Source organism: Geotrypetes seraphini, chromosome 1 (genome assembly GCF_902459505.1).
Source record: "Geotrypetes seraphini chromosome 1, aGeoSer1.1, whole genome shotgun sequence".
NCBI lineage: Eukaryota > Metazoa > Chordata > Amphibia > Gymnophiona > Dermophiidae > Geotrypetes > Geotrypetes seraphini.
In genome coordinates, this window is record NC_047084.1 from 302,251,551 (window position 1) to 302,273,592 (window position 22,042).

At 41.3% G+C, this 22,042-nt stretch overlaps 1 protein-coding gene across 3 annotated transcripts in view; it reads right to left on the reverse strand.

Annotated features, from left to right (window-relative positions):
* PCGF1 (polycomb group ring finger 1) overlaps positions 1-22,042 on the reverse strand; it is a 126,384-nt gene that overhangs the window by 8,925 nt on the left and 95,417 nt on the right. For 2 of the 3 annotated variants that reach the window (XM_033954998.1, XM_033955008.1), the window contains exon 7: positions 7,055-7,141. In XM_033954998.1, the coding sequence (XP_033810889.1) occupies positions 7,055-7,141 (87 nt within the window). The remainder of the gene's footprint in view (positions 1-7,054; positions 7,142-22,042) is intronic. The other variant, XM_033955016.1, reaches the window with a different exon arrangement.

Below are 22,042 nucleotides of genomic sequence, written 5' to 3' on the forward strand. Positions count from 1 at the left end.
CCCCCCCACCACCACCACCACCAAGAAATTTGTGAAAACCACCACAAAAGTGTCACAGAATCCAGCACAAAGTGAAGCTTCCACTTTAAAACTATTTCTCAAACCATAATCAAGAACTGGAAAGGGAGCTTAATAAATAAAGTGAGTTTGCACTTAATCATAGGCATGCTGCAGATAACTGAAAATTTATCTCAATCTTTGTATCCCTACTAACAGGGCATACAAGTCTCTCCTTTGGAAAATAACTTGTATACTGAGAGCAATAGGGTCAGCTGTTTTACCCATAGTCAGAACTACAAGTAAAGCTATTCAATATAAGTCAATGATATTAGAGTGTCAATAGTAATGAGTTTTTACAGTGATATTGTGCATGCCAGATCCCATAAGTATCAACCACAAAGTGGGAGGGGAGCAGATGAGTTATTGGAAAGGATGGGGAATGCAAAGGGAAATTAGGTTCTTACTTCAATAATTTTATTTGAAGTATAAGGGCAAAGGATTCCAGATGATAGGTTTTTTACCCCTGGCCGTGAATTGCTTGCAGAAGGATGTCATCCATATCTTTCGACTCTGAATCCTTCCCCAGGGAACTGTATAAACCTTCAGGTTTGTACCAAAACAGTTGATTACAACTATAATACATTAAACTCTCAGGTATCTGGCACCCATGGGAATTGGTGGATGCCAGATAACTGTAGTTTCCGATTCCTTGAAAGTTACTGTAAAAATAATTTTTTCTCCCTTCCCACCTCACTCTATCGTACCCTACCCTAACTTGTAGGCCACTCTCTTTCCCCCTTCTACCCCTCACATATGGGTCCAGCATCCATCCATCCATCCATCTCCCCTCCCCTTCACCCTACAGGACCAGTACTTAAACCATTCCCTTCCACACACACCCTCCCCCGCCACACGGGTCTGCCCTCCTTCCCTCCCTCAGCGCAGATCTGACCCCCTTATTTATCAGAGGCTCTCCCGAAGCATCAGCCACAGCCACAAATCTCCCTCCCTCCAGCCCCCGAAGCAGCAACCCTTGACACACACACCCCTCACTTATCCAAAGCAGTAGCAATAGCTGGTGAGCAGAGGCAGTGCCATAAACAGGCTGTTTCCGGCCTGCCCCGGTAGGGCCTTTCCTCTGCCTACTGCTTCGGGTAAGTGAGGGGGGTTGTTGGGACTGGTTGCTGCTTCAGGTGCTGGAGGGAGAGAGATTTGTGGCTGTGGCTGATGCTTCGGGAAAGCCTCTGATAAGTAAGGGGGTTCAGATCTGCGCTAAGGGCCAATACATTTCTGTTCTGCTCTATAACAAATAAAGTGAACAATGGTAACTCAAACAGTATAACTAGATGGAATTAAAAATTCTCCTCTTAGTGTGCAACCAGCACTAACGGCTCTGGAGTTTTAAAGACTTATCAATTTCCATTACTTTCTTTTCTTTTTTTTATCCAATACATTTTTTTTTTTTTTTGCAATTGTTTATTTATAACCAAAAATGCACACTAACACAGCATCACAGTACCAAAATAGTACAATCATACATTCTTAACCAACCAGCTGGAAAAGATCTTCAGACTTACAAAATCTGTCTGACACAGAAAGCAGGCGAAGTAACTAACAGGATAGGACACCCGGAATCCTCTTTCTTCTATTACGATGAAAATTAATCTAGGTAAAAAAATTTTCCCTTGTAGTGTAAAGGCCAAAGGATGCCAGACAATAGGAGACATACCAAAGTAATATCTTACATCCAGGGTGGGACAGATGAACCTGCTCGTAAAACTGAGGACCCAAATGTGGCATCCTCACAAGCCGCTATATCTACTCTGTAGAACTTCATAAAAATATGGAGAGTAGATCATGTAGCTGCCCTACATATCTCCTTGGGCAGAACCACCTGAAACTCTGCCCATGAAGAGGCCACACCTCTGGTAGTGTGTGCTCTCAGAGAGACCAGCAGCTGTTTGCCAGTGTCAATGTATGCCAATGAAATCATCTTACAGATCCCTATAGAAATAGATACTTTGGAAGCTGGTATGCCTTATCTAGCCAGACTAATGAGAACAAAAAAATGATCTGAAAGACGAGTCATTGGTCTTCTCCAAAGAGCAGACCATTCTTATGTCTAGCACTTGCAACAGCTTATCTTGCTTCATCGGACCCATACACTGAAAAGCTGGTAAATAAACCTCCTGGTTGGCATGGAAGGCTGAAACAACCTTTGGTAGGAAAGAAGGGACTGTTCGTAGGAAAATCCCCACTTCTGTGATTCTGAAGAACAGTTCTCTGCATGGAAGTGCTTGCAACTCTGAGACCCTTCTCTTAGAAGCAATTGCCACTAGAAACAGTCTTGACTGCGAGATCCATCAGCGGTGGCTGTTGAAGGGGCTCGAAAGGAGCTATACTACGTCCCTTCAGGGAAAGGATATCATACAGGCAGGCGCAATCTGAGTGCTCCTTTCAAAAATCTGGACATGTCTGGGTGCAAAGCCAAATAATTATTTTCTACTCGGTCCAAAAGTCCAACAGACCTGCCCATTTGTACTTTAAATAATCCTACTTCCAGGCCCTTTTCTAGTCCAGCCTGTAGGAATGCCAGGACAACTGAAATTTGTGCTTTAAAGGGCTCTATATTATCTTTAGCACACCAGCACTGAAAAGTCTTTCAGGCCTTTGCATAGGCTGCAACTGTTGTAAACTTCTTAGCTTTGAGCATAGTAGAGATGACTAGTCCCGAGTATGCCTTATGTGCTAAGGCTGCGTGCTCTCAAGAGCCATGATGTAAGCACAAAGTGTTCCAGATTCTCCATGGGAACTTAATCCTGCGAAGATCCATATGTATTGGCAGCTTGATGCTTCTGTCTCTTTGGAGACAAACTAGATCTGCTTACCACAGGCTGCATGGTCAATCCAGAGCCACCAGTACCACTAGCCCTGGATGGCTCACCATTCTGCAAATGACTCAGCCTACCATGGGCCATGGGGGAAACACAAAGCAGCCCTTTTTCCAGCCATGGTTGTACTTATGTGGCCAACCCAGCACTTCTGGGTTTGAATCTTCAGCTGTAGAAGCGACCTACCTTCTTGTTCCAGGCTGATGTTATTAAGTCCATTGTTGGTTGACCCCCAATGTTGAACAATGAGGTCAAATGCCCTTCCATCATGACCAGTGACCTTTTCTTCATGTCCAGTGTCAGCCAGCTGAGGTACTCTGCTTATACATTTTCTACTTCTGCTACATGGGCTGTGAAAAGAGCCTGCAGATGAGCTGCTACCCACTGGAACAACAACTGGGCCTCCAGTCGCAGTAGAGCACTTCTGGTGCTCCCTTGTCAGTTAACATAAAGTATCGTGGTGGTACTGTCTGAGAAAACCCTGACTGACTTGCTTTCCAGGGATTTCTCTACTGTCTAATGCTAGCCAATCGATTTATGGACCATTTCCTCTGGGGAAGGATCCAGTGGCCCTGCTCCAATGTCTGCAGCAATGGGCTCTCAGCCGTATAGGCTGGCATCGTCGGCAGCATCAATCATGAGGCAAAGTGAAGTGGCATGCCCTTGGACAACAAATCCCTCTGGAGTCACCAACACAGGACTGTTCTGTGTTTCCGCCATCCAGGGAAGCATCAGCTGGAGGGAATCCTTTTGGGGCGACCAACAGGACAGGAGAGTCCTGGAACGGATGCATGTGAGCCTCTTCCCAGGGAAGCACATCTATGAGCATGGAGGTAACGCCAAGCTGTGGGGTTCAGCCTCACCAAGAGGTCTGTAATCTGCTTCATCAGCTTCTGTTTGCATGGCTTAGGAAGACAGATATACCCTTGTGAAGTACTGAAACAGACTCCCAGGTATTCTAGGCCAGTTCCAGATGACTCTTCTGGAAGTTGGCTATTCATCCCAGGTCCAAACAACTTGATCTTTGGGCTGCTAGTCGTGCCAAGTCTGACAGACTTCAAACCCCCACTAGACTGCACATCATGACAGGGGGAGAGAAAAAAAAAAAAAAATTGCAGCCGACCCCTTTATATCCAAGTCTCTGATAAATCAGAGTATGAGCTAGCTCCAAGGGGAATGGATCCCGAGCTTCTAAAACTATTAGTGCAGTAAGGATGCCATGTTAGCAGCAGACTGCTCCCAGGGAATCCGAGTCCTCTCTCAGGCAGACTTGCCCCAAAATGAGGACTTCTGGGCACTACAGCCTTAAAGAAAAATACCAAAAATAATAAAATTAAGGAGAACAAAATCAGAAAGACACCTTCTCAATTCACTAGCAGAAAGAAAAACTGAAGGTGGCAGTACAGCCCACTGGAGAAGGACGTGGAGTCGAAAGATGTGGATGACATCCTTCTGTAAGCAATTTCCAACCAGGGAAATAAAACCTATTATCCGAAATCCTTTGCCTTTTGCAATACAAACATGAATGGAATAAATTTAGTAGATCTCCCTGTCATTCACCTCACTTTGACCCAAAAAAATGAAATAGCTCCAAGAAAAGATCAAACAACAAATAAGTAGCATTAGTTTCTAAACAAGTTTTCAATATCAAATAATTCTTTGCAATTCTAATTTGTAAGGAAGATAATTCCAAATAGCTGGAGCTCGATTTAAAAGAAAAAGCTTGAAATAAAAATTAATTTCTAATGCCAATTCCTTCAGGGCAGGGAAATGTAGCATCATATAATCTCAAAAGAATCTATTACTGGAAGGCATCTGAACCAACTTGGACAAATAGGCAGAAGCCAGACTATAAAATATTTTAAAAATCAATTGTGTATAACTTAAACAAATGCAGGCATTGACCAGCAGTCAGTATAAACTTATCAATAAGTAATTCTAATCATATGTATGTGCATGATAATAATAATAATAATAACAACTTTATTTTTGTATACCGCAATACCATAACAGTTCAGAGCAGTTAACAGAGTAAGAGACTGTACATAGACAGCGATGTTACAAACAAGACAATCAGTTTAACTTAGCAAGTCGGGAGGAGTCAGGATATACGGAGGCATATCGGAGATCCAAGGCAGGGTTACAAGGCAGGGAGGGAGTTGGAGAAATTTATCAAAGAGGTTTTGATCGATTTCCTGAAAGTTTGGTAGGAGGGTGAGTTAGAAATGAGAGTGGTTAGACATTTATTCCATTTGCCTGCTTGGAATGCCAGAGATCTATCAAGGAATCTCTTGTAGACAAAGCCCTTTAGGGACGGGAAGGCAAACAGGTGGGCATTACATGTGCGGGTGGGCCTGAACGTTCGAAGTCCTCTCTCAGGCAGACTTGCCCCAAAATGAGGACAGGTAGATTGGAGATGAGCCTGTTAAGGTTTTGAAGCAGAGGCAAGCAAATCTGAAGAAGATTCTTGCCTCCATCGGCAGCCAGTGCAGTTTTTTGTAATAAGGGCTTACATGATCTGATTTTTTGAGATCGTAAATGAGGCGAACGGCAGCATTCTGAATGATTCTTAGGCGTTTGATGGTTTTTTTAAAGGATCCCAGGTATATAATATTGCAGTAATCTAGGATGCTTAAGATTAGTGATTGGACCAGCAGTCAGAAGGAAAGGAAGTTGAAATAGTGTTTGATGGTGCGAAGTTTCCAGAGGGTACCAAAACATTTTTAAAATGAGCATTAGTATGGACTTCGAAAGTCAGGCATCGGTCCAGGATAACTCCAAGGATTTTGATAGTGAGGTTAACTGGGTAGTCTAACCCGTTTAATTTCAAGGAGATACATTAGACATGCTGCTGTATTTTTAATGATTTGAATTTTCTTAAGTAATCTCTTTTTACTGTTTGCATAGAAGCAGGCTCTGCAACAATAGATGGAAAACTGGCAGATCTAGCAAATAGTGAATCCTCCTTATAAAAAAAAATCCTTCTTCTTGATAGCTAGTATATTAACTTTCTAGTGTAAAAGATTATCCCTTTTAGTATTATGTCTCAAAGGTAAAGTTCTGATCACTTACTGTACTTTAAAAACACTACCACATTGTTCTAATAAAAACATAGCTTTTTCTTTAAGTTTTAGGCAATGGTTTTGTACCCATGTTTCCATTAATTGGATTCCATCTCTGATTTGAATTGAGGTTTTCTCTACTGATTGATATATTGGTAAAAAAAAAAATAAAAAAAATAATAATAATAATATAAATCCCAAAGAAGACATCCATTACAATTCCTTAGGAGCTGATATGCTGCACTAAAATATACATCCTCCCTATTCTCCCCACTACAATTACGGGTCTAGGACGATTCATTAAGACCGATTCATTGCTGAATAGGCCATGATGAATAGTCCACAGCAGCTCCTGACCACGTCAGGGGCTATGCCCCCACAGACCCTCCCATAGTAGGAGCACCCCAACCCTTCCCCCAAAAAATAGAGTACCCGCAAGGTAGGAGCAATCCCTGCCCCGCATACCTCTTAAAGAAGTTCACCGGCGCAAGCAGCACCTTCCATTTCCTGCTCGTGCCAGCCTCGGCTCCCCTCTGTCACGTCCAAGTCCCATGACTAGGAAGTGACATCAGAAGGAAGCCAAGGCTGGCTGAGCAGGAGGGTGAAGATGCTGTTCACGCTGGCAAACTTTTCAAGAGGTATGCAGGGGAGGGGGGCAGAGAGGAGGAGAGGCATTGGTGTGTGGGGGAGAGGGCAGAGAAGATGAAAGGCACCGGCGCAAGGAGGAGAGGCACAGGTGGGGTGGGTGGGGGGGAGGGGGCAGAGAGGAGGAGAGGCACTGGTAGGTGGCGGAGAAGAAGATAGGCATTGGTGCGAGGAGAGGCACTGGCGGGGGAGGGAGGCAGAGAAGAGGAGAGGCACAATTCATTGTGGCTGTCGTGGAGAAGATCCATGATGAAAAAGCTATGATAAATCATCCCATTCCATACAATTACTTAGGAGCCAAAATTTACATTATGCAATTAGCCAAATGTTAAATTTAGAATCTGCATTAGATATTATGACATGACCTAAACAGAAGTTTCCTATGGACTGCATGTTTGGCACACCTGCAGGATGCCATACTGCTGCCTGAGTTCCACTACATGTGCAACCTCTTACCTGTGTTGGAGCTGCCTTCAACCTGTGACACAGGACACTCCGAAGATGCCGTACCTCTGCTCGAACAGAACACCTCAAATATTTCTGCTGAAAAACACACACAAGTTTCAAGTTCAAGTTTTATTAAAATTTGATATACCGCTTATCGAGCTTCTAAGCGGTCTACATGTTTAAAACTATAAATTCGGGTAACAGACGTACTGTAAAGATCAAGTTTCAAGTTTATTATGGCTTGATATACCGCTTTAATTACCAAAGCAGTTTACATCTTACAGAATCATAAAAAAATAGATTAAAAAGTCAGGAGGATAACAAACATACTAAGAACTTATATTAAACAAACATCGAATAGAAGGGAAATGGGTGAGGATACAATATTTAAAATTAAAGGAAAAGGTAAAGGAAAAACATCAGGGAAGTGGGGTTATCTGGAATGAACCTTTTATCTAGATCTCAAAAGCATCTTTAAAGAGAAAGGTTTTAAGGTAGGACTTAAAATGTTATTTAGATTAGTTTCCTGTCTAAGGGTTATGGGGAGGGCTTTCCATAATGTTGGCGCAACTACAGAATAAATGGTTTTACGTGTTGTATCATAGAACAACTTTCGAACGGAAGGGATGGTAAGAGAAGGATAAGGGGTAGGAAGTAGAGAGCCATTTAAGGATAGTACATTGGGAGGGATGGAATAGACATTCCAGGTGTAGCAAATCGGACAGAAATTGGTAAACAGGACACCAGATGCCCTCGATACAGTGACTCTAGGGCAAAAAAAGCTTTAAGTTGCACAGGAACTGTCTCATAACAGATGTAATTGAGAACATTTTGCTGCTAGGATTGTCATAGGTATCAGAATGACTAAGCAGCTTCCTGACAAGGCAGAGGAGGAATGGACCACTTGGAAGGCCCTAAATCAGTTCTACACTCAGGTTGGCAGATGAAAAATCAGCTTGGCAAAGTAGGGATAAACTACCAGACCCAAAACCTGTGACGGATGAAAGATAAAGCAAAAGAAATAGAAATAAAAAGAGCAGAGATGACCAATAGAATCAAGCTTGACAATCTTTAAAGTCCAACATATTCAACAAAATAGGAACAAGGACCCAATGTGGGCCATTTTGGCGAGTTCAACTGCACCAAGGGTCTAACATGATCTATAAAAATTATATAATTCAGCATGTCATCTCTAGAACTTGGAATACCTTACTGTCCAACTGTTCTCTCACCTCTGCCATAAAGCTTCTGTTCCTCAAATCTTCACCTTCATCTTCAGCTACAATATTCAGAAAAACTACTGACTGTGAGTACATCTACTATATTTATTCAATAAAGTATATTTCAGAAAATTATAAGAACTTTCCATGTTTGCCTTTCCATGTTTGCCTTGTGCTAAGGCTTAACTTTCTGGAGAGTATAGCATATGTCCACTTAGAGAGTCCTGGACTGGGAATACACTTCACTGTCTACTGACAATGTAGACCTGATGTTACTGATTCACAAATAAATACTGTCACACCTTTTGGAATGAAAGCTGAATTGGACCTTAGACCATTTTTATAATACTGTATCACAAAAGTTTATTATGAATATTTTTCTTCTATTTATTCATTAATATATTTTCTAAAAAAGTATGACCTGTATTTCATATTCTGTTTATAATCCAGGTGGACACTTCTATGATCATTTACACGGTGTCAATTTATAATATAAATCAACTATGCCCTATCACAGCATGTTTATTTTCTTGTACATTCATTTTGCAATACTTTTTAGGCAGCAATTTTCTCACTTATTCCACCTTTATGATATAATTCACATATACTCCTGGGATAACTTATCACTCTTCCAAGTCTAGATTTTATTTTCCTATTTCAATTTGGTTTAAGGTGCGCAATGTAATGCTTTTTACATTTGTTGGTTTAGCCAATGGTATGCTCACTTTTTTTTTAACCATTCTGCATGATCTACCTGTGGCAACATTATTGTGCAGCTAATTACAGAACAACTGTTACACATTTTATTATGCTTATACAACAGCTGAGCTGCAGTTTGGGTGCCACATCTTTTAGGTCTATGTAGAAAATCGCAAAAACCCGAAAATACTAGGAGGCTAGAGAATCAACGTCAAAAGAGTAAACCTCCCAAGCCCCAAGAACTAGAACCAGATAAGGGGGAGAGACAAGAGCGGAGCGACAAATATACAACTACCACTGATTAATGAATGAGAAACACGGGAGAGCCCTCAGTCACACAGCCACCCGCTGGAACATCCAGCGGTACAGGCTGTCACTTGGCTTACACCCAAAAGGGTGTTAATTGTGAAACATCCCCGGGCTTATACTCCATGTAAAATTTATAATAAAGTGCACCCAACAGTGCTCGGTGTGAAAAAAGATAATAATTAATCAAAAAAACACACACACACTCCACCATAAACAGCAATTGTCTCTGCCCCTTATCCGAGGGGCCAAATTCAAACGTCCAAATCCAGCAAAGTAAGAATACCAACAGGAAGTACTTAGCTTCTCCGTGGAAACAAACAGCCAGCAGAGATCTTAATTCGTCCAACGGGACTCCGTTTCAGGTGTGCACACCCCCTTCCTCAGGAACGGCTGGACTGCGCTGTGACCCTCCAAATAATCCGGCACAGCTTGGAATGACAGAGCTGGAAATGGCCTGCTGTTCCTGAGGAAGGGGGTGTGTACCCCCGAAACGGAGTCCCGTTGGACGAATTAAGACCTCTGCTGGCTGTTTGTTTCCACGGAGAAGCTAAGTACTTCCTGTTGGTATTCTTACTTTGCTGGATTTGGACGTTTGAATTTGGCCCCTCGGATAAGGGGCAGAGACAATTGCTATTTATGGTGGAGTGCGTGTGTGTTTTTTTGATTAATTATTATCTTTTTTCACACCGAGCACTGTTGGGTGCACTTTATTATAAATTTTACACGGAGTATAAGCCCGGGGATGTTTCACAGTTAACACCCTTCTGGGTGTAAGCCAAGTGACAGCCTGTACCGCTGGATGTTCCAGCGGGTGGCTGTGTGACTGAGGGCTCTCCCGTGTTTCTCATTCATTAATCAGTGGTAGTTGTATATTTGTCACTCCACCAGCTCCGCTCTTGTCTCTCCCCCTTATCTGGTTCTAGTTCTTGGGGCTTGGGAGGTTTACTCTTTTAACATCTTTTAGGTCAGCATCAAAAAAAATGTGAGTCTTTCCCGATTACTATACTTTGAGAAACTTGTTATATTACAGATTGGTTCAGCAACTGTGGAAATCCAATTTGCCTTGAAGAAGTGGCTGTGTTACTGCAAAATGTTGGCTTTAATGTATAAGGACTAAAGTTTAGTGATTGATTTTTGAAGTGGTTTTTCAAATTTTCTACTTTTATTTTTTTTTTTTTGCTGTTGCCTGGTGCTTGCCATATAAATTAAAGTTTTTTTATGCCAATGATGTGGAGGTTGGTAGAGCTAATTATTTATGCTTACCTGTATAATTTGAGGCTTTTTCTTTCATCTATGGTGATAGACAAAATAAGACATTCCAGCCAAGCTAAGTGGAGAGTATTAGTTTTGCATTGTCCTTTTATTGCTTCCTCTACTCTCCACTAAATATATATATAGGCATGATTAATGAGACAAAACCAACATGGATTTTGTCAAGGGAAATCTTATCCCACCAAACTGCTACATTTCTTTGGATAAAGGTGAGCCGGCTGATATTGTATATCTGGATTTTCAAAAGGCATTTAACTACTTCATGAATAACTCCTGTAGAAATTAGAAACTTATGGGATAGGAGGTTAATGCCCTATTATGGATTAAGAACTAGTTAAAAGAGAAAACAGAGTAGTGTTAAATGGCCTGTTCATCAGGCAACAAAAAGAAATCAAGATCAGGAAAAATCATCAACTTAAGACAGTCAATTTATCAGAAATAGGATCCAAGATACATAGAAATAATCAATAAGGGGGAAAAAAAAGCAAAATACTTTCCCTGGAGGCTTTCCCACATCATTGTTTCAGCCTGATCATGACATTTCCTCTTTAGCTACAAGAAAATCCAATAGCTGTTTTGGGTCCAAAAAAAAGTGAAAGTTGAACCCTCAATCAATACAATACAAATACAAGGAAACGTCAATACAAAACTTGTCCCCCAAAGCATTCACTCTTGGTCTATAGGCCAAAAATGACTGGCGCCTCTTTTGTGTGTCTGTAGATAAATCAGGACAAATCCAAATATTTGATCACATAAACTGCCGATTAATATTACGGAAATAAACGTAAAATATTATTGCGATCCACTTCCAAAGCAAATGCTACAATTAGAGTCAGTCTCTGGGCAACTATATCAAGAGATAATTCCAGAAAGTCAGTTAAGTTCACCATCGGATCCGGTCTCCCCGAGGTCCCAGCACCTCCAATTTCTTTCCCAGAGACATACTGAGCTTTCACAATCAGTGGAAGTGCTTCATCCGGCTATCTTAAGGACCTCCTTCAAATATTGTCTCACCAAGTCCACTGCTGATATCAAAGAGGACTTGTGAATATTTAAGAATCTCAGATTATTCCTTCTTAACTGATTTTCCAAATATTCAATTTTTCACTGGGTTAAGGTTTTATCTTTCTCGAACTTGTGAAATTAAGAACCAGTGGTCCATCATGCCCAGTAGTCCGCTCACGTGGCAACCCTTAGATCAAAGACCCAGTGCCCTGCGTATGTTCTGTTCCAGCAGGAACTTATCCAACCTTTATATGCCGATGATATGGTTGTTTATATTTCTGATGTAGCCTGCTCTCTACCTGGATTGATCTCCATTTTGGTTTCCATTTCTCAAATTTCTGGTTACAAAATTAATAAAGATAAGTCTGATCTTCTCCCTCTTAATGTTCATTGTCTACAGCAGGGCTGCCCAAATCCGGTCCTTGAGATCTACTGGCAGGCCAGGTTTTCTGAATTTCCACAATGAAGATGCATGACAGAGATTTGCATACCAAGAAGGCAGTGCAGGCAAATCTCTCTCATGCATCTTTATTGCAGATATCCAGAAAACCTGGCTTGCCAGTAGATCTCGAGGACTGGACTTGGGCAGCCCTGGTCTACAGCATGATTGTGCATCTTTTGCTTTTCATTGGGCATCTTCTAAAGTTAAATATTTGGGTATATTGTTACTACTTCTTTTGAATCTACTTTAATGCTTAATCGCTCTTGGGTCTTAGAAATGATTAATCATCAGGTACAAAGATGGTCTCCTTTCTACCTCACTTGGTGGGGTCAGTTGGAAACCATCAAAATGATGCCGCTTCCAATAATAAATTACACTTCAATGATGATTCCCCGTTTCTTTGATCGAGTTTATTATAAGCTGTTGGAGACCAAGCTTTCACTTTTTTTTGGGCAGAATAAGCCTCCTAAAATTGCTCTGTGTCATCTACAACGTAGTAGAATTCATGGGAGTGTCAATTATCCCAATCTTTTTCATTATCATTTAGCTTATTTTTTAGGCAAGCTTGGAGTTGGTTTCACTCTGCTGATGTTTTTTTCCATCCCAGTTGGATTGAGATAGAGCGCCAATTACTTCTCTTTTTTCTCTGTGCTTAGTTGTATGCTTCCTTCCCGGATTAAACATCCCATTTTGAGAGATACTGTATGTTCTCTCTTGGAATTACGGTAGATGGATTGTTTAAACTTTGTATTAAGGACAGTTTCTCTGGTATAATTCTTCCTTTCGTATAGCTCAGGCAGCGTTTTATTGGCCTTCTTGGGGTACTAAGGGTATTCTTACGCTTGATCAGATTTGGGATGGGAAATTGTCCTTTAATATCTTACAAGATCGATTTCAGCTTTCAGATTGTGAATTCTTTCATTGGCTTCAATTGCAACAATGTCTTACTAAGGGCCTCTTTTACAAAGCCGTTTAGCGCAGGCCACTGCGGTTAACAGTCCCGATGCCCATAGAGATTTAAAGGGCTTCGGGGCTGTTGCCGCGCAGCTTTATAAAACAGGCCCTAAGAGTAAGCTTCATTTATTATTTGAACTACCTCAAGTAAGTAGATACTTTGCTCTGATGGTAGACTCAAGTCATTTGTCTTCTAGGATTTATAAATATCTTCATGCTTTGCTGGATTTTCCTCTGCAAGCTCTACACTCAGTCTGGGAGCAGGATTTGTCTACAAGTATGACGCCTTTTCAGTGGCAGCATTTTTGGATTACCTCTGCTAAAACATCAATGTCGGTATCCTTGTCTCAATCCTTGTTTATTTCTCATACAGCACTTTGGACTCCTCGAAAACTCTTTCATATTGGTCACCTTACTTCAGACGTTTGCTGGCACTGTCAAACTGAGTGTGGGACTTTGCCACACGTTATATACTTGAAAATTGATCCAGCCTTTCTGGAAAGCAGTATGTGATATTATTTCACTTGTACTATCTCTCAAGATAGATCTTTCCCTTCAGATTGTTGTTTGGAAGAACACATTCTTGAACGATCTATTGTCAGAGGATCATGCTAGTCTATTGGACTTTTTTTGGCTCTGGCTCTTAAAGTGATCCTGAAAAATTGAAAGGTTCACTGTGACCTACATGTTTCCATGTGGTGGAATTTGGTCTGTCTGACTCATAAATTTGAGTTGGCTAGTACTTTATTTACTGTTCGTCATCGTAAAATTATACGTGTATGGTCCTGTTTTCAGCAATATTTAACATCCTGTGACATACTTTCTGTCTTACTTGTCTTCCTTTTTCTTCTTTCTTTCCCCCCCCCCCCCCATTATTTCTGCTAGCTGGATGCTTTATATTTCAGTTACTCTGTTTTTACTGTTGCCATCATTTTGTTATTCCTAGATTCCAGGTATTGTGATGTTATTGTATCGCTATTATATTGTTATATCATTCCGTTTTTCCAGCATTTTGTTATTCTTGGATTGCAGGTATTGTGATGTTGTTATTGTATCAATGTTGTATTGTTCTGTTTTCTTCTTCTTTTTTTGTTTCCGTTGTATTTCCATAAAATTCTTAATAAAGAATGTTTGACCTAAAAAAAAAAAAAAAAAAAAGGTGGTCTTATCTTTCACCAAAGCTACTCCTAGATTCTGTACCTCCTCCACTTTCTGCTCCAAAGTTGTTACTTTCTCCAATTGCTGAACTAAGCCTTGGGACTGAGAAGCAATTTGTTCAGAAACATTTCACCCTCCATTTTATCCACTCTTCTCAAAAAGAGGCATTTAAGTCCTGTATAGCCTCACAAAGTACCTCTAAGGTTATAACTGATGGCTTGTTATTTTTCACACCTACAGAATATTCAGAAGGGTCTTTCCCCCCACAATCCCCACTCAGTTTCAGCTGAATACAAAGTCTGTGGAGTGGACATCCTCACTGATATACCTTGCTGTGGGGAAGAAAACTTTATTGGAGAGAGAGATTCCTGGACAGCGATAAAGAAGTCTGAGTTCCCCAGGCTTCCACGCTGATGCTCTTGATCCAATAGACTCCTTCCAGGCTGCAGGGGAGCTGTTCTATTCTTGTGACTCAACGAGATCCCATATTGGGTGTGTTGTGCTTGATCAGAACAAACAACCGACCTGGGTTCAGTTGGCATTCTGTAATCCTCCAAGGTAGTTTGTTTCATTGGCGGTACTTGGCTAACTGCTGGGACTTGGGCTTTAGCAGTTCCCATTTTCCTGGCAAGAGAACAGATGTGCTCACCACCATGGAGCTCCAGAAAAGTCCTCTCCAGCCTCTTAGCAAGACGACATCTTGGATCCTGAGTATCCCCTATCCTCCCCCCTTTTAACAACGATTCTGCTGAGCATCGCTAGTAAAAAAAAATAATAATAATTGTTCCCATCACAGTATTTTTTCACCGTGATGTTGGAGCTTTGTGCATTCTGCCCTTTGTGAGAACAAGCACAGAGCAACAAAAAAGGAAGGAGAGGTCCAACCTTATCTGCAGAAAAAACCAACCAGGAACAAACAAAAACCAACTGCAGATGTATACACATCTGCAGTTGGTTTTTGTTTGTTCTTTGTGAGAACAAGGGCACAGAGAACAACCCAGTTAAGACAGCACAGGGGGAAGGGCTAGTGAAAAAGCAGAAACCAGTTAGCTATGTCAATTGATAAAAGAATGGTGTTAAATATCACAATTATTACAAATATTTGTGGACCTGGGAAGAAAAGGGTGTACTGGGATTAAACCAAGTGCAGAATTTTGTAGACTTATCTGCCTAAAAAGTTAGAATACAAATGAACTTGGTTTTATCTTGAAAAAGAAGCATTTTTTAACCCTTTATTTGGCATGATTGCTCAGAAACAACATGTGTTTTCTGTGACTCCTATGGGAGATCTACATCTTCAAATGCCTGTTATTTGGCACTGTTTCTCATCTCGTTCAACATCAAGTTAAGTAAAGCAGCCGTTTCACCATCTGCCAATTAAAGGGTTAAATAAATGGGCATATTGGACTAGTTAGTTTTTATCTTAGATCATCCACTATATATGTTACTATGAAGCTTCGTAGTAACTAGATTGGCAGATATTAATAACTTATTTAATATACAACGTATACTAGCTTCCCAAAAGACCTGCATATATAACTCTGATCTTCATAGATTGTTACAGAGCTCACAAGCAATGGTGCTTGTCATGTAAGTTTTAATTTCTAGAATAATTCATGAAAACTGATCAGCATAAGCCTTTCTCTTTTCAATGTCATTGTTGAAATTGAGAAGGTATTGTTTTCATCAATTCATCTCTCATATACGTTATAATTTATTTTACAGGGTTTTTTTTTATGGGAAAATGATATTAATTGATCCTAGGAAGAGAATTGGGAAAAAATCTTAAGGAAAGGGAACAGATGATGAGATCCTACAAATAGAATTGGAAAGGGAAGAATGGCAATAGGGGTAGAAAAAAGGTTTTGGATATATGTCGGTAACATACAATTGTTGAAACCAGTGTCTGATACATTTTGATTCTACAAAATTGTTTTCAAGCTGTTAAAACCTAAAATGTATCAGAATCAGTTAAAGTTAAATGCTGGTAAAACTGAAGTTCTATGTGTATGTTGTAAAGAAAAGTTGGAGAGGTTTCTGTCCGATTTAATGCTGGATAAAACATTAATGAAAATATTTGAGTCTCTCTTTAGATTCCTCTATTGATTTTAAGCCACACATTAAGTTTGTGGTATCTCAGGTTTTCTTTAAGCTTTGTTTGTTACAGAGATAGATATTATCTTACAATGGATAATTTTCATACAGTGATTACGATACGAAGTTATTCAGAGTAGTGAAGACGCAGGGGGACTACGAAGATCTGCAACGTGATATAATCAGACTCGAGGAATGGGCATCGACATGGCAGATGAGGTTCAACGTGGACAAGAGTAAAGTGATGCATGTCGGTAACAAAAATCTCATGCATGAATACAGGATGTCCGGGGTGGTACTTGGAGAGACTCCAGGAAAGGGACTTAGGAGTTCTGATCAACAAATCGATGAAGCCGTCCATGCAATGTTAGATGGCAGCGAAAAGGGCAAACAGAATGCTAGGAATGATAAAGAAGAGTATCACGAACAGGTCGGAGAAGGTTATCAAGCTGCTGTACCGGGCCATGGTGCGCCCTCACCTGGAGTACTGCATTCAGCACTGGTTGCTGTACATGAAAAAGGACACGGTATTACTCGAAAGGGTCCAGAGAAGAGTGACTAAGATGATTAAGGGGTTGGAGGAGTTGCCGTACAGCGAAAGATTAGAGAAACCGGGCCTCTTCTCCTTCGAACAGAGGAGACTGAGAGGGGACATGATTAAAACATTCAAGGTACTGAACGGGATAGACTTAGTAGATAAGAGAGGGAAGAACAAGGTAGGTAGGGAGAACAAGAGGGCACTATCTAAAGTTGAAAGGGATAGATTCCGTACAAACGTAAGGAAGTACTTCTTTACCCAGAGAGTGGTAGAAAACTGGAATGCTCTTCCAGAGTCTGTCATACGGGAAAAACATCCTCAAGGGATTCAAGACAAAGTTAGACAAGTTCCTGCTGAACAAGGACGTACGCTGATAGAGCTAGTCTCGGTTAGGGGGCTGGTCTTTTACCGGAGGGCCGTCACGTGAGCAGACTGCTGGGCATCATGGACCGCTGGTCTGACCCTGCAGTGGCAATTCTTATGTTCTTACTATGTTATTGACTCCAGTGACTGATTATTGCAACTCATTGTACCTTGGTATACCTAAATATGTTATGCAGGCATTGCAAATTGCACAAAATGCTACCGTCCAAATTATCATATGAACCTCTAAATATGAGCATATAACACCTATTTTGAGCAGTTTGCACTGGTTACCCATTGCCTCACGTGTTGTGTTCAAGATGCTGTTTTCTCGTTATTAGCCAAAGAGCTCTGTGTTCTGAGAATCAGATGCAACTCGAAGTTCCATCATTGCATTTGGTGAGATCATCAAGAATTTGTCAATCTATGGTGTCAGTAAAGGGGCCAATATTATGGAATTTGTTACCTATTGAAATTAAGCAGGCCTCTAAAGTGTTACAATTTAGGAAAAAAGTGTAAAAACAATGCTGTTTGAGAGAGAATATATGCAAGTTTTGCTATTAATATCAAGCAGGTTTCTTTAAATTTATTGTATTTCAGTTAAAAGGGTATAGATATTAATAGTTGAGAATTTTATAGAAGTTTTATCTTATCATAAGTTCTCTTTAATAACTGTTATAATTTTATTATTGGGTGTTATTTAAAAATGCACAGCCTGGGGATTATATAAGGAATAGGAAGAAGGATCCAGATGGAGGAAAAATGGGGTCAAGAGGAAAGGGAAGGTCCTCTTTCACCTTCCCCTCCTCAATGGACAGATTGGCTCTCTCTTACACACCCTGGTGCAATTTCTCTCTTACAACTTCCTTCCTTTTCTTACAATTATCATTGCCGATTCCTTCTTTTTCCTTGCCCTACATGCATCCTGCTTATCTACCCTTTTCTCAAGTTTCTATCTGCATAAATCCCTTCTTTACTCTTGCCTCACCAATTCCCCCTTCTAACTTAACTCTGTTCTCAGTCAGTCCCTGACTCACCCTCTTCAGCTAATTCTTAGCCAATAGTTGATTTTCCCCTTCCATACTATAACTAAGTTGTTGGTAGGAGAAACTGATAACTGCAGCACAAGACCTATGGTGGGCTTAACAGTTCAAACCTTAACATACACAACAGTCCCCCTTCTGCCAGCTAGAAGCTCATGGGAACTAGTAGGCCCAGAGAGAATTAGCAAGTGCCCCCCCCCCACCCCCCCCCACACACACACACACACTCACCAATTCTGCTCTCCCATGATTCCACTCGGCCACACTTTTCCATGACAAGGGTATAATTTTGCAAATCTTATCTTGTTATTGTAAGACACTAATGGCCCAGTCTTCAAAAAAAGTACACGCAAGAGTTCATGAAGCTATTTAAAACTACTCTGATGCTCATAAGCTGCTTTATAAAGATCTTCTCTATCTTAAATCGAAAAGTAAATGGGGAAATGATTTCCACTCCCCATACACAGTGGAATCGTGAACTGTGAATCACCTGTACAATGACACTAAGGGCTCCTTTTTACTAAGATGTGGTAGTGTTTTTAGCGCACGCTAATCCCTGCGCTATGTGGAAAAACTAATGCCAGCTCAATGGAGGCGTTAGCATCTAGCTAGTTAGTGGCATTGTAGCGCACGCTAAAACCATTAGCACTGCTTAGTAAAAGGAGCCCTAAGTAAAATAAAAGGCCACACAATCTAATCAGTTATTAGTTTTAGCTCTCCTTGGTTCTTTACAACATTTTAGAAATGCAACAGGGACCTTCCACACCCAGGTTTTATAGTGGGGTTGTAAGAATTCTGGGGCTCAAAATCCTGCACTTTGAAATAGCCCTCTTTGGAAAACAGTTCTTATTTAAAGTCCTTATTTGTCCTTGGGGAGTGTGTGTCTCAACCACTCCAACAACGTGGGAATAATTACATTTAATGCAACATTGCAATCGCATCAAGAATAGCAGCACTGGGGAAGCAGGACACAGAGGCATGGTTTAGAGTAAATCAATAACTTTACATCTGCTGAAAAGAGCAGAGCTGAGCAGCACTTGACCTCCAAGGGTCCTACATTATACTTTCCGTTTGGGATCTGTATGCTAGTAAATATGGTTTTGATTAACTGCCAGTCGAGCTGCTGTGTTCCATTGTCGTACTTTCGCTATTCAATAGTGTCGTGTAAGACTTAATGAGTATCGACCCTGCTAGGACATACAAGCGCTGGGAGGACACAGCTCACTGGCAAACAACAAAGCAAAGCGACCCGTCTCTGCACAGACCCTGGAGATGTAAGGCATGAGATGAGAACAGGGATTACTATTGCCTCTCACCTACTTTTACTACTTGATGGAGCTCTATGCCTGCTTTTCACTCTACTGAGAAAAAACAGAGAATATGAAAGGAAAAAACCTCTGGCTCAGAATCACAACTGGCAGTGATGCAAAGAAATAAGCAACAATATAGTTATTCACACATCTAGCCAGATACGTGCAGCACTCTATATGTATCAACAAATTCACACATCTGTGTATAGCTTTTTCTTTAAGATAATAACTTGTTATTTAAATAAAGGCTCTGAGGTAGGGAGAGTCATATTTTAACTAGATATAAAAACATCTTTCAGAACTGGAAAACTGGTCTTTGCCTGCAAAGGAAAGCACCAATTCTCCGTATTTATCCAAGTGATTTATGGCATGATTCAGATTATGAAATCTGGCAGAGGATAATGATATCTCTGGAGAAAATGTACTTTGAAACCAATCATTCTGAAAAGCACCAGTGTTTTTTTTTAACTTCATCTTACAAAGCCTAGCAAAGAGACAAGGACATCCTAGTACCTAACTTTCAATTACCTTTTCAGAATTATCCCCTTAATGCACCATATAAATATGATAGCCAAAAATCCTGGAAATGAATATTGTATCCTGAACATTTTTCCCAACAATAAGAGCCAGAGGTTTGGATCTTTCCTCAAGGTCTGAAATAGAGCACAGTGATCAGGTCTTGAATCTGGGCACGGTATTTTATAGGGTGCAACAATGGAATGATATCAGGGCCAAACGATTCAGTGAATCCTTAGCCCTAACTGCCTTTTCTTGTCTCAGTCCCTCTACTGCTCCATCCCCTCTCCTGTGCTAAGTGGGGACTCCCTTGCTGTGAAACAGGAAGCAGCAGTGATCCTGTGATAAGCTGGCAATCACAGGATAGACCCTGCTGTTTTGGGATGTGTATGTAGAGAGAGTTATTTAGCGCTGCCATTCACTGTACTGCTCAGGCTCCTCTGGCATTGCTTTGTCTGTATGCCATAGACCTGATCTGCCTGGCAGAATGAAACTTAGAGATTTATTTTCTTTTGGGGAGGAAGGGGGTGAGAGGGTGGAGAGAAAGAAGAGGCCCATGCTGTACATTGGAGTGAGGAGTAAGTGTAGTGCCTGTAATTCTTATACTCTTCTGGCAGAAGTTACGGCCAAAAAAGTCTTGACTGTTAAGTCTATGAGCAAGGCTTCCTCCAAGGACTTATATGGAGTTCAAGCTAGTGCCTATAGGACAAGAATAAAATTCTAGGATGGAAAGGGCTGGTACACATGGGGGCGAAGACTAATGCTCCTCTTAAAAATCTGGACACATCTGGATGAGAAGCCAAGGTTTGCTGTTTGCTTTACCCTCTAAAGCAGGAAAGAACCACTATCTGTACCTTGAGTGAACCCATTGCAAGGCCTTTTTATCGAGCCCCTCTTGTAGAAAGGCTAAGACCATGGCAACTGGAGCCTTAGTCGAATCTGTGGTACTCTGACTGTACCAGATGTGGAAACACTTCCAAACCTTCGTATAGGCTGCCAGAGTAGGCTGCTTCTTAGATCTTAGCAGAATGGTTATCACCAAGTCTGAATAGCCCTTGCACACTAAGGCTTCGTGCTCAAGAGCCAAGCCGAAAGACCTAAGCCAGGGGTGTCCAATGTCGGTCCTCGAGGGCCGCAATCCAGTCGGGTTTTCAGGATTTCCCCAATGAATATGCATTGAAAGCAGTGCATGCAAATAGATCTCATGCATATTCATTGAGGAAATCCTGAAAACCCGACTGGATTGCGGCCCTCGAGGACCGACATTGGACACCCCTGACCTAAGCAGTCTGGATCCTCCACAGCAATAGGGCATTGCACAAGGAGTCCTGAATGACAGAGAAGCCTGAGCCCCTGGCCCCTCTGTACACACACCAGGTCTGCGTACCACAGCCAGTCTGGGGCAACCAGAATTATTTGCCCCTTGTGGGTTCTTATCCTTTCGAGAACTCGTCCTATCATTGGCCACGGAGGAAACATGTAGAGAAGCTCTGCTGGAGGCCAGGGCTGGACCACAGTCATGGCATTGTCAGAAAATACCTATACCGTTTTTTCCTCCAAGGTGTTTTGCAGAGCGAGCTAGAAGCACTAACCAAATAGCTTTGAGGTCAAGACAGTTTATCAACCAGCGCTTCTGAAGGAGAGATAAATTCCATACAAACATAAGGAAGTTCTTCTTCACCCAGAAAGTCGTGGAAAACTGAAATGCTCTTCCGGAGGTTGTTATAGGGGAAAACACCCTCCAGGGATTCAAGACAAGATTGGAAAAGTTCCTGCTGAACCGGAACGTACGCAGGTAGGGTTGATTTCAGTTAGGGCTCTGGTCTTTGACCTGGGGGCCGCCGCAGGAGCGGATTGCTGAGCGCTATGAACCACTGGTTTGACCCAGCAGTGGCAATTCTTATGTTGTTATGTTCCTGGATGGAATGATCCCTATAATGATCCCCCCCCCCCATCCCAAGAGACTCGCATCCGTCATCAGAGTAATCCATTCCTTGATCTGAGGAGAACGCCCTTTTCAAGAGCAGCTCCCCGAATTCACCAGCACAGTCTACTAAACGCTGGTAAAATTCAG